At 37.1% G+C, this 23,062-nt stretch overlaps 1 protein-coding gene across 1 annotated transcript; it reads right to left on the bottom strand.

Annotated features, from left to right (window-relative positions):
- Positions 1 to 604: 604 nt before the first annotated feature.
- Positions 605 to 19,617, bottom strand: COCH (cochlin). Its single transcript, XM_029964080.1, has 10 exons — positions 19,605 to 19,617; positions 17,574 to 17,730; positions 11,290 to 11,423; positions 10,042 to 10,107; positions 9,146 to 9,190; positions 8,911 to 9,058; positions 7,011 to 7,114; positions 5,397 to 5,623; positions 3,061 to 3,577; positions 605 to 2,377 (listed from the first exon to the last, which is right to left on the bottom strand). Exons 1-10 carry the CDS (start codon positions 19,615 to 19,617, stop codon positions 2,202 to 2,204), a joined length of 1,587 nt encoding a protein of 528 aa, XP_029819940.1. The 3' UTR covers positions 605 to 2,201.
- Between the last annotated feature and the right edge of the window lie 3,445 nt (positions 19,618 to 23,062).

Raw genomic sequence — 23,062 nt, 5'->3', positions numbered from 1 at the left:
ATCCTTTCCACCTTGTCTTTGTATCTCACCAGGTCTCAATCCTTTTATACGTATCCCACCAAAGTTTTTCTCAGATCAAAATTGTGCTCACAAATGCTTGTTTACAATAAACACTGTATGTTTCAAAAAGTATTCTCTGTGCTCACTTCCTACCCAAGTGTAACAGGACTCTGTGAAGGTGCAAGTAACGTGGCATCACCATTCCTGTGAAATGGAAATATGTGGGCAGTTAGCTCTGCAGGTTTCAGTGTCCCAGGGATCCAAACCTGCTTTTTGTTTGATGAATGAATGACGAGTTAAAACTGCCTACTCCTTTACAACAGTAAAAACAAAGCAGGAGGGAAAATGTGATTCTATTAGCTAGCATACAATTTATATCCAGAAGATTTAACTAGCATAATACCTAATATAAACAATGACTAAAACTTGGATATTGACTCATTCAAAATATTTGTATAAATAGTTCCCCTGCTATTTAAGCATGACTTAGGATTTAAGATAATACAGACAGGAAGCTTCACACACAACTTACTCAAGCTGTACTACATGAGGTTCGTCATAAAAAGACTTTTGTATTATGGGATACTAAAACAGATAGCAGCAGTCCCAGTTTTCTTGCAGTATGTATTTCTATAAAAAGTTTATAAACTAAATGAAAGAAACTTTAGCACAAAGTTGATACAGCATATGAATTTATACAGCAAAAGCTGAATACTCTTATCTATAAGCACATAACAAAATTAAAGATAACAATTACTAGAAAAATACAAGGCATCTTTGCCATTTATGTTTAGAGTAATATATAGTCAGTTATATGTTCTTAAAAAATGCATAGCAAAAGCCTGATGAATACAATCCCTTCTGTGCCACTCTGTAACTACTAGAAATTTTACAATCTATATTGGGAAAAAAGGGAAACCCCAGACTGATAGGGAAAGTGCTGTTTTGTTTTCTACTATATATTTTACTTGCAAACCCCCTTTATTTTCTAAATACTTGAAGTATGTTATTCACACCAAAAATCTGGGATAACTCTGTGAATATCTCATCATTTTAACCACATGTGGGTGTACAAATATATCAATATTACTAGGTATGTAATCAAATGAAAGCCTTTTATCAGGAAAACTATTCTTTCATCTTCAGAAAACCTCACACAAAAAGATGTTTTTGCTGTCCTTATGAAGTTGTTATTCTGTGAACTACTAAATCCCACTTAATATGTCTGCCTACTCTCTTCTAACCATGTAATCTGATATAAATCAGTTAGGTTTCAAGGTTTGGGATACCTTTGGATTTGAATTTAAATGCTTTCAGTCCCCAGTGTGTGGTCTAATTTAATCTCTTGGCCTAAGATTCCTGTGTCTGTCTAGCCAATAACAACTTTGTTAAATCAAGACAGTGCATGGCAGTAGACAGGAAATATCCAGTTGTCAGTTATATTTGGAATATCACTGTTGACTTAAGTGGTGCAAGAAGCAGTAGTAACAGCTAATATTTTAGGATCCAGGTTCTCAAAGAACTATTGTGCCTTAAATACCTTTCAAAATCTGTGCCAAAAGAACCAATAGATCCACAGAAATCTGTGCACAGAAGTTAAATGACTGTTGGTGTAAATTTTTCCAACCAGATGGCAGTATCATTCACAATAGCAAAACCCTAAGTAGTAAAAATAAACTGTTTTAGCTACAATCTGTTATATCTTTTCTTAAACTGCCTGGCAATAACGGATGTTTTGCAACTGGAGCACTGAAAGTACTTCATGTTACCAGGAGAACTCCTTGAAAAGATACAGAATCATAAGCTACAGAAGGCTTATAGAAGATGGTACCTTGTGTTTAAAATTATATTATTTTTGGTAAGAAGATATCTAGCAAGAGGCAGAAAAAAGTCAGAGCTGTATGATTTCCTCTGGATATCTGCTATCCTTAAGGGCATGATATGCACAGCTTTAAACTTTGGGATACTATGTACGTATTGAAAATATTAGCTGTTGGCCAAATTTTGCACTTCAGTATCAAGTACAACTTCTAACAAGCTCACAAGAATCCTTGACTGATTACAGAAACAAAAAGTAGCCCTTCTTCTTCCTTTGTATTATGATAGTATATATGAGTAAAAACATCTGTACATTAGAGGGACCATTTCAATTTCATGATTTTTAGTTTCAAAGTAGATATAGTGAACAGCAGATTTTTTCTTTATTGCCTAGAGTCCAAAAAATCTTTACAGATGCTTCTAATAATATCAGGAACCATCTGCTCCAATCCTGTGAACTCCCTGGTGAAGAAAGTATGAGACTCTCTTGGTTCAGAAGCCATGTCTTTCAGATCATCCAGAGGTGCCCAGGCAACACCGACAGAGAAGACTGTTATTCCTACAAAAGGAAAAAAAATTGTTAAGGCCATTTTGCCTGTAGATACAAGAAAAACAGCCATTTCTACATTCATGAATTAATCTGGATTGAAAAAGTATGTTTCAATATCTGCAGTCTGTCAAAGGTAATTAGAGTTTGCCACTAAATATCAGGAATTAGAAGATTTGTCTCAGGAAAAATCCTGAAGGAAATATGAGGTATTGTAAAAGCTAGTGTCTTAGTAGTTTTTGTAGTGACACACATGAATGCAGTAGTTACAATATCAGTCTTGAAACACAAGTAACACTGTGCAAAATAATTCTGAAAATGAGTTTGGTTCCTTAGTGCTTAGTGCTTCAAGCATCATCAGTCCAATGAGCTTTTTGGCCAAAACTGCTTATTCCTTTCCTAGATGATGATGGAGCTTCACTACTTGGTTCTTCATTCTTATTCTACTGTTTAGAGAAGTAAAACTGGGTGTATGTTGTTCACTAAGCTGCCATAAGTGAATCTATGCCTACCTGGCTCCGTAATACTGACTGTTGGGTTTTTTGTCATCCTAATGGGAAACGGTTCCTTGGGGCTTACATTTTGCTGAATTCAAAGCAGGTATCATACTTTGCAAAGTTTAAAACCTTAACATTTACAGTAGAGCAGAAACAAGATGGATCAACTTGCACCGCTTTTAAAAATACGTAATTTACCTGCTTTTTGTGCGGCTGCAGCAGGTCCTCTAACATCATCATAAGACTGACCATCAGTCAAAACAATGAGGAAATTTTTGTTAGGTCCATCTTTCACTGGCCCGAACACATTTCTGATGGTGAAAGAAATTGCATCCCCAGTAGCAGTGCCCCCGCTCATGTAGCGAATGTTCCGGATGGCTGAGAGGACCTTTTCTTTAGTGACGTGGTCTGTGAAGCCGAACTCAGGGCGCTGGTCATATGTGAACTGCACAGCTGCGACCTTGGAACCGATGTCAGAGATCTCAAAAGCCTTCGCGACGTTGCTGACGAAGTCCAGCATGAGGCGGAAGTTGCTCTCTCCGACGCTGCTGGAACCATCGATCAGGAAACAGATGTTGATGGAGTTGTAGCATGTCTTGCTACACAACATCTGCTCGTGTGAACACAGCTTTTGGACAAGAGGTTTTACGTATTTGGTAGTACCAAACCAGGTGGGCATTTGGTAAGAGAAGAAGCCGTTGGTTCGACAGACAGCCTGTTGGAAAACAGTAAGTCAATGGGTGGATGCTGACAGACCAGTTGAATGGATAATAATTGGACACCTATGATTTTTCTTTCAAAGGCAGGTTAGTGGAGCCTCATGGTGGGAGCTTGGTCTGGCTTTTTTGCTTGTTTGTCTTGACAGAAACTGAGGACAAACATCTTCAGTTGAAACCACTGAAAGCTGTAATATAGCTTATTTTACCCAGGAATAAAGCCAATCCTGCCCCACAAGCTCTGGACATTTCAAATAATTTAGCTTTATTCAGAAGAACTATAACAACTCTGAGATTAGCTCAGCTGGTTAGAGCATGGTGCTAAGAATGCCAAGGTCACAGGTTTGATCCCTGTATGGACCGTTCACTCAAGTGTTGGATTAAATGGTCCTTGGGGGTCCTTTCCAAATCATAATTATGTTTTGTGAATGTGAACTGAGTCATGATACTGAATAGCCAAAGGATTGACAGTTCTGTATTTTTGCTTATCCACTGAAAATTAGCCTCTGTGCTTTCCCTTGGAACTTGGTAAGACCTTTACTTTTTAAACTCTAATGTGTCATAAACACAGACACAGAGTGGGTAGAAATACAGCTCCAGGTGATTCAAAGTAAAATTTCCCCTAGCTTCCATAAGATGCATGTAAAGTACAAGGTAATTAAGAAAGGAGTTAAATTTAAAAACTAATCTGGCTAAGATCAAAACACAGAAGGGGAGGGCAGGCCTCAATCACTTAAAGGCCATGTCTTTCTGTGTCTTTGCAGGGACAGACAGTGATAGTACAAGGGAGGAGGATGGTTTTAAACTAAAAAAAAAAAAAAAATTAGGTATGCTATTAAGAAGACATTCTTTACTGTGAGAGTGGTGAGGCACTGGAACAGTTTGCCCAGAGTAGTTGTGGATGCCCCATCCCTGGAAATGTTCAAGGCCGAGCCTGAGCTAACTGGTCTAGTGGATGGCATCCCTGCCCATGGCAAGGGAGTGAGAACTGCATGATCTTTAAGGTCCTTTCCAACCCAAACCATTCTATGATGCTTCTATAAGTACATAAGGGTTGGACCTGCCTGCAGTACCTCTGGGATGAGCAGCTAGGTCTCCTACACCTAGAAGAAGCAGAGCTGTAGTGCTTCATTTTGTTCATGCCATTTCTGCCGAAATGAGACATCTAAGACCTCCTTGTGGAAAATGAGTGGGTTTCTCACTGCAGAGTAAGTAAAGACCTAGTAATCAGAAAGCTCATGTGAGAGTAGGTGATCAGTGTTTGAATTCAAAGAGAACAAGATCCAAAACTGCATCCAAGATGAAAGTCTTGTACATAAACTTGCTAGGATATGTTTTTCCATATTTTCTGTCCTCTTTGTAGTGGAAGTAAGTAAATAATTATCCACAGAGCAGGTACAGGAAGATAGGCCTCTGTCTGCCATTTCAGGAAAGGGAATATATTGTATCAGCATTTCATTGCTTTGGCACATTTAATCATACCTGAGATAGGGGAATTTCCTGCACTGAGAGTCTTCATGCAAATACAAAGTCCAGGAACTACAAATTGGCCAAGCCTCTGAACTGGGAGGACAGTGATATCTTTGTGTGGACCCTTTAGCAGGAAAAAAAACCCCCAGTGTTTCTTTAACCTTCCTAGTGTTATTCTTTTAAATCGCTTACAAGCAGAGAGAATTTCATTGGATGGTTTGAGAGAATATTTTTATATCTATATAAGTTATTATATATACATATATTAGTTAATTAGAATTTTAGTGTAAAGTAAATTCTCCAGAATTATATTCACAACTGAAAAACAAATAATTTTTTTTTTCTTACTTTGTCAACAAAACCAGTGTCTTGTACCATTCCCAGCTCCTCTGTTGTGGGTTTTGCTACAGATACAATGAATACGTTGACTCCAAATTCTCTGGCCACTATGCCAGCTTCTTCTAAATCATCTGAGGGCCAGCCATCTAGAAACACTACAATGATCTTGGGAATTCCTTTCCGTGCTCCATTTTCCAAAGAGAAGAATTTCTGAGCTGTGTGCTTCAAAGCTTTTCCTTGTTTTGAAACAGAAAAAGAATATGAAGAAATAACGCATACAATGATGGTATGTTTTGGTACCAGTTTCCTGTCTGAAATTGTGCAGGCTTTATGCTATGATTACAGGTCTAACCCAGTGTAGTATTGAAATGGTGTCCCTGGAAATTTGATAAAAATGAAGCTTCAGCAACCTCTAAGCTAAAAATCAACTGCTCCAAACCAACACCCCCAGCCAAAAAAAACCCAACAAACAAAAAACCAACAAACACCCAACTAAAAAACACCACAACAAAATCCAACAAAAAAATACAGATAAAGCTAAGGAAGAATTCACTGACTTTTTTTTTTTTTTGCCCATGGGTCTAGTTTTGTACTAGGAAGTAGATATACTGGTGCCTGCCAAATGGATTGGAAGGAAGACACTTCACAAGCTGAATTTAGGTAGCTCCTGAACTACAACGTACTTGGAGCTCAGTTTCCTCATTTGGCTGGTTTTGGCTGGGATAATTAATTTTCTTCAGGGTAGCTACTAGGGGACTGCGTTTTGGATTTCTGTGGAAAACAATGTTGATAATACGGGGATGTTTTTGTTGTTGCTGAGCAGCTCTTGCACAGCACCAAGGCCTTTTCTGCTTCTTGTACCACCCCGTTAGAGAAAAGGTGCACAAGGGAGACACATTCGGGACAATTGACCCCAACTGACCACAGGGGTATTCCATATCATATGGTGTCATGTTCAGCATATAAAGCTGGAGGAATAAGAATAAAGGTGGGGGGACATTCAGAGTGGTGACAAGAACTGTTATGTGTGCTGAAGCCCTGCTTTTCTAGGGATGGCTGAACACCTACCAGCCCATGGGACACGGTGAATGGATTCCTTGTTTTGCTTTGGTTGTGAGTGGCTTTTGCTTTCCCTATTAAATCGTCTTTATCTCAATCCACGAATTTTCTCACTTTTATCTTTCCAGTTCTCTCTCCCACCACCAGTGGCTGTGTGGTGCTTGGTTGCTGGCTGCTCTTCACAATCACTTACTACTTACTCTGTGTTTATTCTAACTCTTTAATTAACTACCCAACAAGAAAGAAACACTAAGCCTTTTATGAATTTGTCTCAAGATGTCACTCTGTTACTAGTCAAATGTCAACTACTGTTTAAACAGAGAAAGAAATATTTACACTTCTACTCTAATAAAATGTGTAATAAGCAGCCCTAACTTCTGGAAATGAAATGTAACATGTGGCCACATTCTAGTGGAAAAACACTGAACCTAATTAAGTAAGTATGGCATCTAAAACACTTTCTTACCTATCTGAATTATACAAACTTCAATATACACAAACAAATGGACATATATAAAAACATGTAAAGCAATAATTTCTATTTCAGTGGAAGTATGAACTCACCTGTGTTGGAATTGCCTCCTCTGAACCCTAGTTCCTTTATGGCAAATAAAACTTCTTTTGCAGCAGTGAAGTTTTTCAGATAGAATTCAATTTTTGGATATTCACTGTGTAAAAATAAAATAGAGTAATAAGGTTTGCAGTTCACTTTTCATATTGGTATGGCATTAGCAAGCTAAACCACACTTTGAATAATTTTACGCTTGGTAATATATATTATTCTCTGTATTTTAAAAGAGAAGTATACTCCTTGCTTAGTAAATCTCACAATCATTAGCAAGAGGAATTATCTACCTAAATGGGTAAATCAAGAACAGTCTGATTCTTATGCTTATCAAACAGCTGAAAACCCTTGGTTGAAAATATATAAAGAAAAAAAATGAACCTGCTAGACGTTAAAGTAAACGCACCTGTGTAATTAAAAATCAGCAGGCTTTCTACTATTTGTATGAGAAATAACTTCTTTAAAAAATATCTGCACAATGTGGTTTGAGTTATTTAATTTGAGAAGTTCTAAGTTATGCTAGCTACTGACTCCATGTAAGAAATGAAAGATTTTAACTACGCTGTTTCCAGATTTCACTTTTGATTTACAGTAGAAAACAAAAAGAAACTAAGTTATTTTTGCCAAGTGAAGGGCAGACTGATAAACACCTGCAAGCCAAAGAGCTGCTGCTATGAGTAAATGGCTCAATTCTGTGTCACAATCACTAGAATGAACCCTTGTGCCAAGCAGAATAACTGTTCAAATGGTACATTTTGAGCTATAAAGATTATTGTTTGTAAGATTAATTTCTAATGAAGAGTTGAATGTTCAAGGTGCTAAACTGTTTACTTTCTCCATTAATTGGTCCTCACCTTACAGTATATAAACTCAGGACAGCAAGAGTGGAATTCATTTCCCCTAGCTTTTGATGGACAGAAACTGGATTTTTCAGGATGCAATTCATCACATCCTAAAAGAGGCATGCAAAGCAGTTCAGATGGTTTGTGCCACAAATGTGGCCTTTCTTTCTAGCGACTGCAACAGCAAGCCTAGGTAACTAAATCAGACTCAGGTATCTATCTACTCTACAGTTGCCTAAAAGCAGGGAGAGGAACAGACTTAATGATGAAAGAAAGATGTGATAGAGAAATCCTGTGCTAATCTAGCAGATGCTTCATTTTCTTGGAATAAGTGAGTTAATTTTGATAATAAGTGGGTTCTTTGTTCTTTGTGCTTCCTTTTTTCAAGATGCCACAGCCAAAGTGGTTAAACCTTGGAAAACTGCAATTGCTGGTCATTAGCAAACTAAGCTATGGCTCAAAAAAACCTTCTGCTAACATGCTGGATGTTCCAGTGGCTTTTAGACTACACTCTGTGAACATACATAGTACGGTTATACTAGATGATCTTAAGGGTCTTTCCCAACCTAAAAGATTCGATGAACTGTCTTTAAATAAGCAAGAGACCAGTTAAAATTTGAAAATATTAGCTGTAGTAACCTATAGGTTGGCAAGATCAGTTTTTTGTTTTGTACATGTACATAGCCATTTGTGACAATTCTCTCTCTCTACAGTTTTAAAAAGAGCCATCTCTCTCCTTTGCAGGGTGTTTCCTGCTGTTCTACTAAGATGAGCTACAAAGCTGTCAGCAGCCAAGGGGCTGTGGGAAGTCCAGCTGTTCTCTCTATCCAAATACCAAATATCATAGAGACAGAAAATGTTCAAATTTGTCATGTCCCCTCACATGGACATCTCAGTGTAGCACAGAGCAAACAGTGCTACAGCTCAAAAGAGTTTGCTTTCTCTTGTTATTCATCAACCATTATGGAGTGATATTGTTCTGCAAAATAGGAAGTGATACGTTAATTGATTTCTCTCACCAGTGACGTGGTTCTGTTTTGTGTAGATCTGTCCTTACCTGGCCTGTACGACTCCAACATGAGGCCCTTCTATTCCAATTCCCAACATTACAGCTACTTTTCCAACAAAGTTCTTCTGCAAATTAAACCTACGTTGGCCAATGTTGTAACTTCCATCGATGAGAAATGCAATATCAGCTCTACAGTCTGTGAACATTCAAAATAATTGGACTTATTAACACCAAGTAAATATTAGGATTTTTCTTTGCAAAAGGTAAATCTGTGTATTCTTACCTTTGTTTCCAGCTTTTTTATCAAGAGTCTTCTTAGGTCTTTTACCTTCAGTGAAGAAAAGAGCACGGGTCATTTAAGAACAAGATGATGAATGGACCGAAATAAACCAGAAAAAGCTCAGACTCCAAAAATTAAAATGCAAACTATCCACAGTAGGACTGTCAATCAGTTTAATTATTAAAATTGCACTAGTACTGCTTTGCTTCCCAGAGAATATTCTTTTCCAAATGAAACAGTTTAACCTTCCTTTCTACACCTGCCTGACTGGTTACTGAATCATACAAAGATGGGTGGATTTCTGTATCTCACCTTCCTAAGTGCTACTATTTCTCAGTTAGCAATTTTGCTGTACAATGCACAGTATTAATGGTTTGGAAGCAAACTATGAATTTAAACTGTAAAACAAATGGTCTATTCACAAACAACATCCAAATCCAGTATTTATATAGCCCTAACCTTCATAAAAATTGATCTAGCCTTTTAAAGCAGCATTTTCTGTAGTGAAATTCACATAACAACTAAATTTTTGCTACACAGCTCTCAGCTGTTGAGCAGTTCTGTAAGAACAAATGCTTTACCTTTTTCTTCTCTGTTACTTAAAAAGAAGAAATATCCCATTAGCTCATGAACTCTTACCTTTCTTTATCTGTATTACTTTTTCAAATTCATTCAAGTTTTGTTTTTAATTTACATGAACACTAGTGAAATCATAATCAATCTCCAAGATTACATGATTCTTCTTTTTTCTGATGAAAGATATGCTGCAAAACCAGATATTGTATGTTTTCTTCTTTAAAAATAAATGAATCATATGAAACATGTAATTTTAGCCAGGGATTCACACTCTGAAGCACATCATATCACAAGATGCTTCCCTTATTGTGGAGACCTCATACCTGTAGAAGGACGTGCTGTTGATACCGATCGTCCAACTGCTTCAAGTGCTGTGTCCTTGGTAGCTGCTAAAATAAGAATACATTTACAGTATTTTAGTGTATTTAGATGATGTTTGAAGAGCACTCTGTTTCCAATAATCTTTCTTCATCATCTGCCATTAGCTACTCTGGGAGTAGAATATGAGTCTAGACAAACCTTTGGTGTAATCCAGTATTGCACTCTTTGTTCTACAGGTAATTAATTTCCGCATTTGAAGCAACAGCAGCTGATGCATGATCACAGCATACTTATTTGATGACAGATTTTGAGCTGTAGAAGCCATTATTTCTTTATTTCTAGCACATAAAGTCAGGACTTGATCTGGAGAACTGAAAACTTTCACCCTCACCAAAAGCACCTGTGATTCCAAGTTCTTAGCTATTAACTTGCTGTGGGCACCAACTAAGGATTACTAGTATCTCAGAGATAGTAGGCTAAATCTTAGCTGTGTAAACAATAAGAACACATTAGAGAGATCTGTTTCACAAACTTTGAAAGAATGTACCAGAAAACACATATGCTTTAATATTTTTGAAACCACAACATATACAACCAATATGCTTCTGCATATGATTTTATGAGGGTGATTTAGCCTCACCTGAGTGGCAAGGCATGACAACAGCTTTGCAGCTGGGGGCACTATCTCAACTATGTGACAAAAAGTTCTGGGAAAAAAGCCACTATGTCACACTGTAGCCTAATGACTGCATATCACATGTAAGTTGACATAATTGATATTTTTTGGAGGGTCAGTGTTCTTTTTGCAGAGAATGCTGTACAAGGTCTTTGAAGGGTCTGACAAGTGCTACTGCCTGCACAAATGCAGGCAGGGTGAGAGAAGGGATAACACTATATGGCCTGAAGTGGTAGGAGGACCAGACTGCAAAGTCAGGATCAAAGCACGGACTTTGACCAGCTTAAACTGTCATGGAACTGTCAACTGCCTGCTGTCAAGTCATTACATTCTAAATAAGGGATGCATTTTTATGTATCAACTTCTGCTACAGACTAGTTAGTCTAGCTGGAATGGTTTTTCTTTAGGAAACCAGAAAAATGAAGGTAAAATAATGAATTAGAAGTCAGAAATACTATTACTACACATCAGATAGCAATCACATTTATTTATGCATGGAGCACTGAAGAAGGTTCCTACAGTTCTATCAACATTTCAAATACAGTTTGCAGAATAATAAGTGTGATCCACCTACGAGTCACTGAGAAAGATGAAGCCCATCTAGAGAGCACCTGAGACTGGATCCCGTTGGCATTTACAGCAGGGTAGTTGTCCTGTCCTGGGAGAGTCTTTACCCTTACAGCTCCTCCTGCATTGGTGATCACACCCCTGAGATACAAAAAGAGTTTTTATGAATCAGACATTTTAATCACAAGAAAATGCAATACAGTTGTACCATCATTAGTATATTTTACACCAGCCTCCTGAAAAAGATGCCATATATGCAGGCAGTTGTGTTTAGGCTAAAACAAGCTGCAACTTGCTGAAAAGACCTTAAAAAAAGCTATTCTACACAGCATCACACAGGCTTATTAAAAAAAAGATCAGGAAAGCCCAAAATTCTGGCAGTGTTTAGACTAATGCAGAAGAGTGATGTTTCATATCAATTCCTAAGTGAAATTCTGAACAGTTCAGATCTCTTTTTATGTGGTACTGAAAGAATATTTATTATTTTTAGAGGCCAAAGGTCAAGGCTGAGCTTCTCTAAGAGGACATAAAAGCTTGATGCTTTGCAGTACTTGGGCAGGTACAGTGCTGTGGGAGACAAGTAGTAATTTCAAGACTATTTAGCACAGCAATGTGCTCCTTTGTATTTACTTTTCAATTTTGTTTGGCTTTCTGCTTGAAAAGAGGTCCTGACCTAATCTGATTTAAAACACTGTAGAAGAAGAATAATCAAGACTACAGTTTAGAAAACTTTGCATATGTTTCTGGTAATATGAGCTTTGGGTATCTGTGGCAAAGGCAATTTCCACATCAAAGCTCTATGTGGATTGCTGTTAAAAGACATTCCTCCTTCATGGATGTGACTTGTATTTCTAAATGCAGCTGTGGTTATATCCATTATCATAATCTTCCAAGCTACAAGAATTAAACAGTTTCAAACTATACAGATATTTTCTTATCCAGGAATACAGTGTAGAATATGGAGACAAAGGAGCTTTAGTAAAGTTACCCTGAATGAGTTTAAAATCAGATTATAAAGTTGGCAAATACAAACAGCACTTTATAGCTCTTTAAAAAAAAAGTGAGTGAAAAATCAGACCAGAGCTTTTAACTGGTTAGTTTTAAATGACAGGAAAATTCAGTAAGTTGAAATCATCTTTAAGGAAAATAACACATAAATGTATTTAGAATATTTCAGTCTAATTAGAACATAATTTTCTTCTCCAGTGCCTGATTCTTTTTGGCATTCAAGCCTTCACTAGTGTCTCAGTCTTAATGGATAAGGAAAGGTGTCAAAAATAGAGAATATGTGTTTAATTGGAACAGTTTCTAGTTTAAGTCTGTACTTACAATTTTAGTGAAGCTACTTTAGGCTTACATCAGCAAACGTGATCTCTGCCCAAGTGAGCTCCTAAGAAGAATTTAGTATCTCTTCCCACTTCTTGTGTTGTGGACTCACAACTTTGAGCAGTGGTTGAATTGAACTCAAGAAAATGTTCAGTCTGAAAGCTCAACCTAAGAATTATTCTCAAAACAATGTTTTCAGCTTATTTTATTGCATTTTATGCAATGTTGTCTATATTGTTCCATTTTGTCTATTGGTCTTTACATTTTAATTCCACCAATTAAGTAATTAAATATAATTAGTAATTCCAGAGAAAAATAATTATCTACCTAGTCTCCATTGAATTTCGAAGCTTCACACTGAAACTGGAGTAGATTTATTTGCTCCTTATCTATTTGTTGAAAACATTTGATTCTGTATTTAAACACAGGTCAAAGTTCTATACTATCTTCTGAAGATACAGTATTTCCATACGACAGCTCTGCTATTTTTAATTCAAGTGGGGGCTGATATTAGAAGTAAATATAACATGAACTGTAGCTTTACGGAAGTTATTCCTCCTTTCTTGCCATTTTGTTCTGTAGGTGAGTTAACAGTTTAATCCACCCTTTACAATCTCATCAGTTTTACCTGGGCTGCTTCTTCAAGCAAGTCTACTCAAAATGCATACTTATATGCTGATGTGGAATAAATCATATATTGTCAGCCTACCTTTGCATTCTGAATCAGATCAGCAAATTCCCTTCTGCAATCATTTATGATTGACTTTAAAAATGATATCAACCCTGTGTAGATCTGCAGTGGTTTTTAAAGAGTGAAGAAGTGCCCATGCCTTTCCTCAGAATGACTTATGTCATTATAATCTGCTTTGAGTTTTGCTGCTGTGCTTTGCTGCTGTGTGATTGACTTGCGTGCCATGGCTGTTTTTATTAAACGGGAATCTGCAGATTGTCCAGGAAGCTTTCACTTCCTTACTCACTATGTTTCATGTTACTACCAGTGCTGCTTGACAGCAATTTTATATAAAAGCTGCAGTCTGTTCTCTTGGCTAGCTTCATTGTTAATAACAAATCACAATTTATACCTACACAGTATTTTTCACTCAAAAATGGACACAAATTAAACAGAAAAACAGATACACAAAGCAGCAATCCAGTACCTCACTGCACAGTAGCTCATGAAAGAGCTGGCCAAGGGCAGCAGAACGTATGGAAAGGTCTAATGAAATACAGGAATTTCAGCCAAAACATACTTAAAAATCTGAATTGAATTGAGGTAAATCACCAGATGAAACTGAAGCTTTTTATGAGCCTCATGCACTTCCTCAAAATAAAGTGCAAGAACTGTTCATTTGCACTCTCAGAGAAAGAGATACAGGGCTTTGCTCAATTTTGAATGCATTTTTCATATAGTCTGCACATCAAAACTGATGCCTAGACCACAAAGAGATAGCCATGGGAGATGAGCCTTACAGATGTGTCTGCAGTCCATTTATCCTCAGGGACTTTAGACAAGGCAACTCAAGTAGCTGAATTCCCATTTTTCCTTTCTGTTATTATCATCTGCCAACTCCTTCCACATAATCTGTCTTTCTTAATCACTCCAAGAAGCATCCTTCTCTTCTCCAAACTGCAGTCTCCTGCTGCTGCCTGATTGCCATCAATCGCTAATACGCAATTGCTCAGCGTTTCCTCCAGCCCCCTAGATTCTTTTCCTTCTGTTTTCTCTGCAACCCTATTGCTTTTGGCAAAAAGAAGTTAAGCAGCAGAAGCAGGCTCTATACCAAATTTTCCCAGGGAATCTACAGCTGCTCAGAAATCCCTCTGGGAAGACAATATTTTTGTCAATATTCTTCTAGCAAACACTAGGGCAGCTCAGGTGCCATTCATGTCTAAGGGCACTTTGTGACCAGCTTGGTAATACCATGATATGCTTTTTTTAGACTTGAGTTCTGGGTCTGTGATGATGCTTAATTAGAAATGGTTTCACCCTGTGACTAGTTAGGAAGGTCATGAAAAAAAAACAACTTACATGCCTATTTAACATCTAAATACTACTACACTGGACTAGGTTTCCATTTAGATGAACTGGCACTAGAACAGAACTACACAAGCTGAGAACCTAGTCCTTCATTTGACCTTCTGATTATTAATCCAATTAATCACTCAGTGGTAGATTTAACTCAGCTCTTCATGCCTACATAGCATGAGCCTGGTAGGAGGTTCTCCATTCTTCCCTTGACGAAATGTTTTATTCTTCTGCCCAGAAAAAGAACAATATTAAATAAATATTCTGTTTCCTGAGAGTAATTACACATAAGATGAGAGAAAAAGCCAAATATAACAAACTAAAACAGGCAGAAAGCTTATTCATCTCTAGCACACAGAATTATTTGTAGCTGAATTCTGCTAAATTCTTTTCATGCATTGTATAGTATTTTCTTGTGTTAATAACTGCCTCACAGTAATGGAACTACTCATAGGAATAAGCATTACTTGATTTATGTAAAATTAAGGGATCCAGCCTCAGTATGGACCCAGCATGCAAACTGAAGTGTATGTGGAACAGACTCATGCTCATACAATCATTTTCAGTTAAAAAAACCCAAACAAACAAACAAAAGCACTGCTCCCAAGACTGATGCTTCTTGAAATGGTGAGTAGTTGTCTGACTGCTTTCCCTTAGACAACAGCAGGCACTGTAGGTGGCACAGGGCTAGTACTCAATGGTGCTGAAAGGTACAGAGCTATGCTGCACTCACCATGCAATGAAATGGAGAGTATACTTAGTTTTAAACTAGATGTGGTTATTTCAGTTATTTGGAAGAAATTTACAAAATTCTCAAAGCACATATCTTCTTACATCACAATAACAGCAAACTAAGGTGATTACCTATTAGGAATATCTTCTTCAAAAGTTACTTTCACACCAATATGGAGTTTATGCATTGCAAGACAGAGCAAGAAGGTTTTTGCTCGATTTTGCAGCCTGCACTGTAATTAGCTGAGAACTAAACAGCTATTGTCTGTCCTCCATTCATCAATCCTTTTTTACCAGGGCCAGTATTTATGGCTGCTAACAGCTGCAGCAAAGACAACAAAATGTTCTCATGTAGCAAATTCTATTCTGAGTATGAAAGGCCAAAAGGATTAGTTGCCTTTAAGTTTGAGGCTGTCTTCAAAAACAGCAGTCCTCCTTTATTCTGCTTTTTCAAAACACTTTACTGCAGTCTATCATATTCAGAAGGCTTGAACAATGTTAATTTACATCAATTCTGGAAGACATAGATTAGAAAGGTGAGTATATTTTAGTCTCTTTGTTGCTATTAGAGCCCTCATTATTCTCACAATATCTATGGAGACAGACTGTTAGATTTGGGATTTACAAACAGGGCTACATATCTCACAAGTAGTACAATTTATATTGATTCTTACTATGGAAAGATATTGGTTTTTCCTTTTGTAAAGTATTCCCCAGCTGTGATGGAACCAAGTCCCAGCAGCTTTCGTGGTGGGATTTCTCTAACAGTCACAGACACCACTGGCATGGGAGGTTCAAGAATGCTGCCTAGTTGAACTGGTTAGAAACTTCTTGTCTTTTCAAACTGTTCAAGTCTTCAATTTCTGTAGAAAAAGTCTTGACAGCAAGAGCTTTTTTTCTCTTTAAGTAAAGACTTCTTTGGCAATCAGTAATGAAACGGAATGTTAAAATAAATGGCTACATCACAAAATACAAACACAGTCTTAGAAAAACTGACCATGGAAAGAAATCTCAGTTTTCCTCATTTAAAAAACAAACAAACAAAACGCCCCAACAAAAACAAACAAAAAGCACAACTCGCATTTGATCCAGACATTCTTTCACAAACTTTTTCTATATACCTAAACAAGGAAAAGTGAAGTACCAGAGCTTGATTTTTTTAAACACTCATGAAGATGCTTAAAGCACACTTAATTGAGGCTTTCTTTCTTTTCACAGAAGCACCAAAAGGAAGCCTGTCCAGCGATAAAATACACATGGAGACGTGTAATTATATTTGAGACAAACTCTAAAGCTTTAAAAAACAAATACACAGACCCCCACAATACCTTCTAAGCTCTCTCTGGCTCCTCTGGTAGTACCTTAGCTCTTAGTCTCCTTTACAGCATTTGAGAAATTCCAGACAGTTTGTATTCAAACCCCCTTCTTAAATCAATTTTTTTTTAAAAGAAGTTCATTTTAGTTTGGAGTTTAAATACTTCTATAGACAAGTAGCCTGAATTTTGTAAGTCTTATTAAAAGTTACAGAATTTTAATTGATACTTTAAATGAGATTCTGGATAGTAATGACAGCACCCTAAATATTATTTAAAATGCTTAGCATATTTTTATGGTATTTAAATTATCAAACAATAATAACTCCAAAACCCCGTTATTTTCCTCCTTTATCTTCTAGTAATTAATTTCTTTGTAAAAATTTAAGTCCATAGTTGTAGGGTTTTTTAAATAAAAAATACTGATAGCTTCACACATCGATATATTCTGAAATAGTTTCTGTTTCTTGAGGATAAAAGCCCCAGAGACTGAAATCATTCCTCCATTTCTTTCAAACAGTTGACTTAAGCTTTTAAGAAAGTCAGAAATCTGCTTTTATTCTCTAATTAGTTACTATTTACACTGTATTCTTCCATATCTACTAGTGACACAAATAATTGTATAGTGAAAGTCAATCTGCTGCTGTACCATTTTAAAGAAAGTCACCAAAGTGGTTTTCAAGAGCACTTAAACATATTCAGATAACTTGCAAACTGTCCAGACATTCTTTATCTTGTTCTCTTTTCTCCTAATGATACTCTTGTTAACAGGATTCACAAAGCCTAGAGAGATCTTTATTATGATGGCATCAAAAGATTAAGATTTAAAAGCACGGCAAGACTATAGACTATATAAATTCACTTAACACATTGATTAGCAATCATTTGACTTACCTGTGTATGGCAGCTCCACAGACACTGGAGAGAGAAGCATAAATTCCATCCCCAAAGACATAAAATTGCCACAGAGGACAGTTTGCTGGGCAAAGGACATCTTCTGTCCCCTTTCTAAGGTCAAGTCCTCTTGTAAAGCACGTGATAGCAGTGGCAGCTAAAGAGAAAAGAACAACTTTTGACCTGAAAAATCTAAGGGTTTTTTGTTGGGATTTCTTTTTCAAACCTCTCTACAGTTTCCAAGCTTAAAGCAATGTCTGAATTTGAAATTAGGTACAATGCCTGTAAAGATGTCTTTGGAGCTTACAAATGTGCAGTTATGACAAGGAAGAACACAGTTTATTATTTATGGGAAAGAAGTGGCAGGAAAAGGTGGGAAGGGTAAAAAAAAAAAAAAACCCATGAGCAAACAACATTAAAATAACATTCAAGGAATATTACATGAGGAAAAACAATTCACATTTGTAAGTTTACTGGAGAAATAGAAGGACAAGAAGACCTTGGAAGGCTGGTGGACCACTGACATGGGTGGCACTCTCCATGGGAAAAATTAAATTACTCTGACATCCCCCCAGTAATCTCCAGCCGTAAGACATCTATGAATCACTTAGGAAATTCTGAATCTTCTCTTTAGTGGTATTCATGAAGCAGGTTGACAGCAGTATTCAGCATTTCCCTTAGCTTCTGCAGTACATCCAACTGAGGCCAGTGCAGGGGAAAAAGAAAAAAAAAAAAGGAATACCCATCTTCTTGCTCCAGTAGTACAGTAACATCTAGAACATTGATATCAATTCATTACAATGAAGTTTACATCTTAATCATTGTGCAAAGGACTCTCAGAATCACACAGTGAGACAAAAGTTATTTATTCAGCTGAGGCACATGATTTTTTTTTTTTTTAAACAGAACTCTGCCTTTTTTCTTAGAAGTTGCTCCTCAGGTTATCATCATTAAGCTTTCACTGCTCTTGCCTATGTGCAATGTAGGTGTCCAGACACAGATTTATATCAGTATACAATTTTGCTTGACAAACATGCTTTTCACTTTGAAAACATAGAGGTCGTTTATCTTGGAGAGTTACTACCAATCTTTTAGTACACAAGACAGAACATTCAGTTGGTCTAGTAGCACAGCAAATTAGGGTTAGATCAATACCAATTCAGCATCGTAAGTCCAACCCATGACTGGCTGTTTATTCTGAACTTCCTAAGGACACATCTTGCCCTTGCTGAGTACTAGAAGGTGCAAGAACCTTTTCTGTATGCATTTGGGATATTACTGTTTCATAATATTATGATGAAAGTTGACAGAGGCTGGCCAATGCATCAATGCATACACCATAGCATTATATCCCAAGGAGAGCATGTTTCAGGGATCAGTGATATGTCTCGCACCCGCTTCCCTGCCCGTTGTTTTCACTCTTACCCTAGGGTGTTTACTGACACCAACATATGCTGCTTGTATTTGAAAGTATTTGGAACATTCACTGTTCTTCATCAGGGGATGGAAAAGATCACACCTCCTGCTAATCTCACTGACTTTGGAACTGAAAAGCAGAGCAGTTGCAGTCAGAGACATACAGGGAAGTACGTCTGTTTATTCTGTCTGCATAAACAAATACCTACATTCATCAACCATGCATGTAGTTCTACTACTAAATATATATAATTCCCATTAATGCTATACTGAAACACTTTTAAACTACCTAATCACATCTTCCTGAAAAATCTGTGCTGCTATTTGTTAGCACAAAGATGGGACTTATATATGCTAAATCTGTCTAGACAGTCCAGAATAAAAAAAAAAAGAAAACAGTAAGCACTTCTTTATTTTTCCCTTCTCAAGATAAGAGTTGTCTACCTAGCTAGACACTGTAAAGTGATTTAATCTGCTTCTCAAGTATTCTAAGAAATAAAGAAGTTTCTTTTAGGACTTAGTCTTACCTACCTACATCCTCTCTGTGCTCAATCTGATACATTTGCCTTAAAAACAAAAGACAGAAAAATCAAGCAGAATCACCACTGTTTATACCTAGAAGCTCCATATTTTCGTTGTTACAAGTGCTGTATTATTGGTGTTATGCTAAAAGAAGTAGATTTGTTTTGCTGTTTTAAGTCCCCTAATCCTTCCATGAAAGTTCCACGAGTGTTTTTGGTAATTACTGGGCACTGATCAAGTGATATCCACCATATGACAACTAGCAGGAGCACCAGAATTAAACAGCAGCTGGAAGGCTGGAAATCCTTGGAGAAGTTCCTGCAATGAGCACCACTGGTACTCTCTGCTTTCACAGCTTTGCTTGTGCCACACACCCTGCAACATTTTTCCAGCCTCTAAAAGTGCAAGACTCCCCAGGAAGTTTTAATTCCTGTAGTTTCTAATGTACTGTACTTGACTGAATTCCTTGGCCGGCTGTGCACACAAAGAGAGTACTTAGACATGTCTAGTTAACAAACACCTTATCACTTGGAGATCTGTATTTCCCTCATCACCAAGTACTTACTAATTACTGTTATGTGGAAGACTAATATTTTGCATAGCACAGGAGATGAAGGGATAAAAAATAATCTTTCTGTGTTTTACCTGGGAATGAAAACACAGAAATCCATGGTAGCCCAGCCACGGGATTTAATGCACTGGCAGCCTAAAGGGTGTCACCATCCTGGTCTATGCATGCGAAGCAGGCTGCTGTGCAAACTGAAGAGCTGACACACCGTAGCTAGGGGCTTTAGCAGTCTATACATCAGTTGGATCAGCACAGAGGTAAAAACACACACTTTGAAGCACGTAACATTGTTAATCCAAAAGCAACAATTTTGGTTTTCTGCATAGGTAGGTACAGTTTTCTATAAGCCATAACTCTGTAACTAAGACTAGTATTAGAAATGTTAGGTGCAGTATCAAAGTGAAAGCTAATTTTTTTTACTACCACAATTAAGACTTACTATATCAGCTCTGCAGTGAATTTCTTTCCTTTTTGTTAATGCACCATCAACCACTCAACCCATAAAACCACAAGCATTCCATCGCAAACAGGGAAATGTATTAATGAAATCTGAGTACTAGAAAATATAAAATAGTTCTTTGCCAGCTTACATACTAATCACTCTCACAAATTTCATATGTGATATTACTATTAAAATTGGAGAAGGTGGTTGTTTTTTAATCTATCCAATATACTTCAACATGGCAGAAACTGCCAAAGAGATTATTTATATATATATGTATATGTATATATATAAAGTAACTGAGATAAAACCCACGTTTTAATCACTGGAATTTAAAAATTTCAGCAGTAGCACTGAAGGCATTTCTCTGGATGCTTATGTGATGCAATACTCTAAATCCAAGTATTTTTGGAAGAAGGAAATATAAGCTTGCAATTTGTGTAACTCATGTCCCTCAAAGGATTCAGTCCTAGACTCCTACCCATTCTGGACTCCGTTGAGGACTAGAGACCTATGCTCTGTGACAGAAAATTAGGCCTTCAGAACCATAATAAATTGGCCATCATCCAATCCTGTCAAGACACACACCCATCAAGCTTCACAGAAACACACTACACCAGGGTATCCAATAAAAACAAAGTACAGAGAAAAGAAACTGTAATTCTTCCTGATTTAAGCCATATTTAAAGGTAGGGATGAATGTCTTCCATCATTGTTGACCTAAAAAAGGGGAAAAAAAAAAAGCAAAGACTCACTGCTCTCCTCAAACAACCAGTTTTCAATCATTCCATCAGTTTCCATCTTTTTGATGCCTCTTCACATTTTGCTGTGAATAGCTGCTGCTTATGTCAATCTATGAAAGTTCTCACTTAATTTTTGACACAAGTAATTGCATTAAATTATTCTAAAAAAATAAAATCCGTAGCCAAAATCTGAGCTTCTCTGATCTTGAAGTTTCCATGCATTGCTTTGGGAAAATAGAGTTTGTTTATGCAAAGGAAAAAAATTCTATGTACATTCTTACAAAACATAAAACAGGGGCTCCTACAAGTAAGATTGCTTTATGAGCTGTAAAATAGAGAAGTGCATCCCTATAATGCTTCCTATTCCTTTTAATATTTGGTATTATTTTCAATACAGGAAGACTTTAGGTCCCTTTTTATCTTGAGGGTTCAAACACGCCTGCTTTTTCTATCTTACACAAGGAATCCTCCCACATACCTTATCCATACTTGAAAAAATGGACATACTAGTAAACCTGTACTTGTTTATATTTCAGAAAACATGTTCACAGATTACATGCTAATTTATGCAATCTCAATTACCTATCTTGATGTGGACAAGGGCAATGGAATGTAAAGAAATATGGTCAGGGCTATATCATTCATTTCAGTCTGATCAGTGTAAGGTTGCTTACCATCACATGCCAATGTTCACCCACCTGCAGAGTCTCATGTATGGTAACTACACAACTGTTGAATTTGGCAGTATTTGTATACACTCCAGTGGGAGCATAAAGGAAGTTTTAATATTTTCAAAGATCTTCCCAAACATTATGAGCCTAAATACAGTAGATTTTTGAGGAAATTAATGTTCTTATTGAACAACAGAATTTAAGCACTTTCATAAAAAGTTCCTGCAAATCTTCTAGTTCAATAACCAAATCCTGCTGAATTTAGGCTCAGAATAAGAGTAAAAGATAATATCTTACAAAAATTGTTCACATTTTATAGCATAGTCTTGTATCAATATTCCATTTTGAAAATATACCCTTAATGCTATTTTAGCTGGTTCCAGATACCTTCAGGTTACAGTGGCTTCTCCAACCCTGGAGGAAACATCACAGAAAACTTTTCATTTGTCTCCTGCCAGACTGTCAGCACTTCATCTATAATGCACCTGTAAAACAAAAAAGGGAAAGGAACTGGGGTTGGAGTAGGTTTCCTATTGCTGTGCATTTTTTCCCTTTTTTAGCCATAGCACTCCTGTCTCATGCAGCTTTTATCAGTTTAGCACAAAAGAATTTTCCAAATCTTTGACTGAACACAAAATGAGCAGCAAATCCTGCTTCCTAGGAGCTGAGAAATCATGAACAACCATTCAGAAAAGCTTGAGGTCACTCACCTTCTGTCTGCCAGGCCTGCATCTGGAAGCACATTCTTCTGGTGGCTCCTGTCCTCCCTTGGTGAAAGACTCCACGGGAAGGGGCAGACAAACTGCTCGTGTCCTTCTGCCACATTATTTCTTCAACTGCTTCCTATGGCTCCTGGTTCCCATGGATTGATTCTGGCTCCAGGAGAGCCTGCTCTCCAGCAGCAGGGAGGCAGTCCAATAGAGCATGGTACAACAGGCAGCCCCTGCAGTACCCTCCTAGGCATCCTAAGTATGTTCTTTTGCTTTTCGGGTCAAAATAATTGCAGGGCAGGTTGAAAGTGGTTTTAATTAATTCCATGGTCTAAAATACGCCAGAAATCCTCAAATTACCAAGCACTGTACGACTGCCTTTATAACACACAAAACACACTCCCACTCACTCTTGCT

Source organism: Manacus vitellinus, unplaced genomic scaffold (assembly GCF_001715985.3).
Source record: "Manacus vitellinus isolate BGI_N305 unplaced genomic scaffold, ASM171598v3 scaffold_6_pilon, whole genome shotgun sequence".
Lineage (NCBI taxonomy): Eukaryota > Metazoa > Chordata > Aves > Passeriformes > Pipridae > Manacus > Manacus vitellinus.
This window is presented reverse-complemented; position numbering and strand designations above follow the sequence as displayed.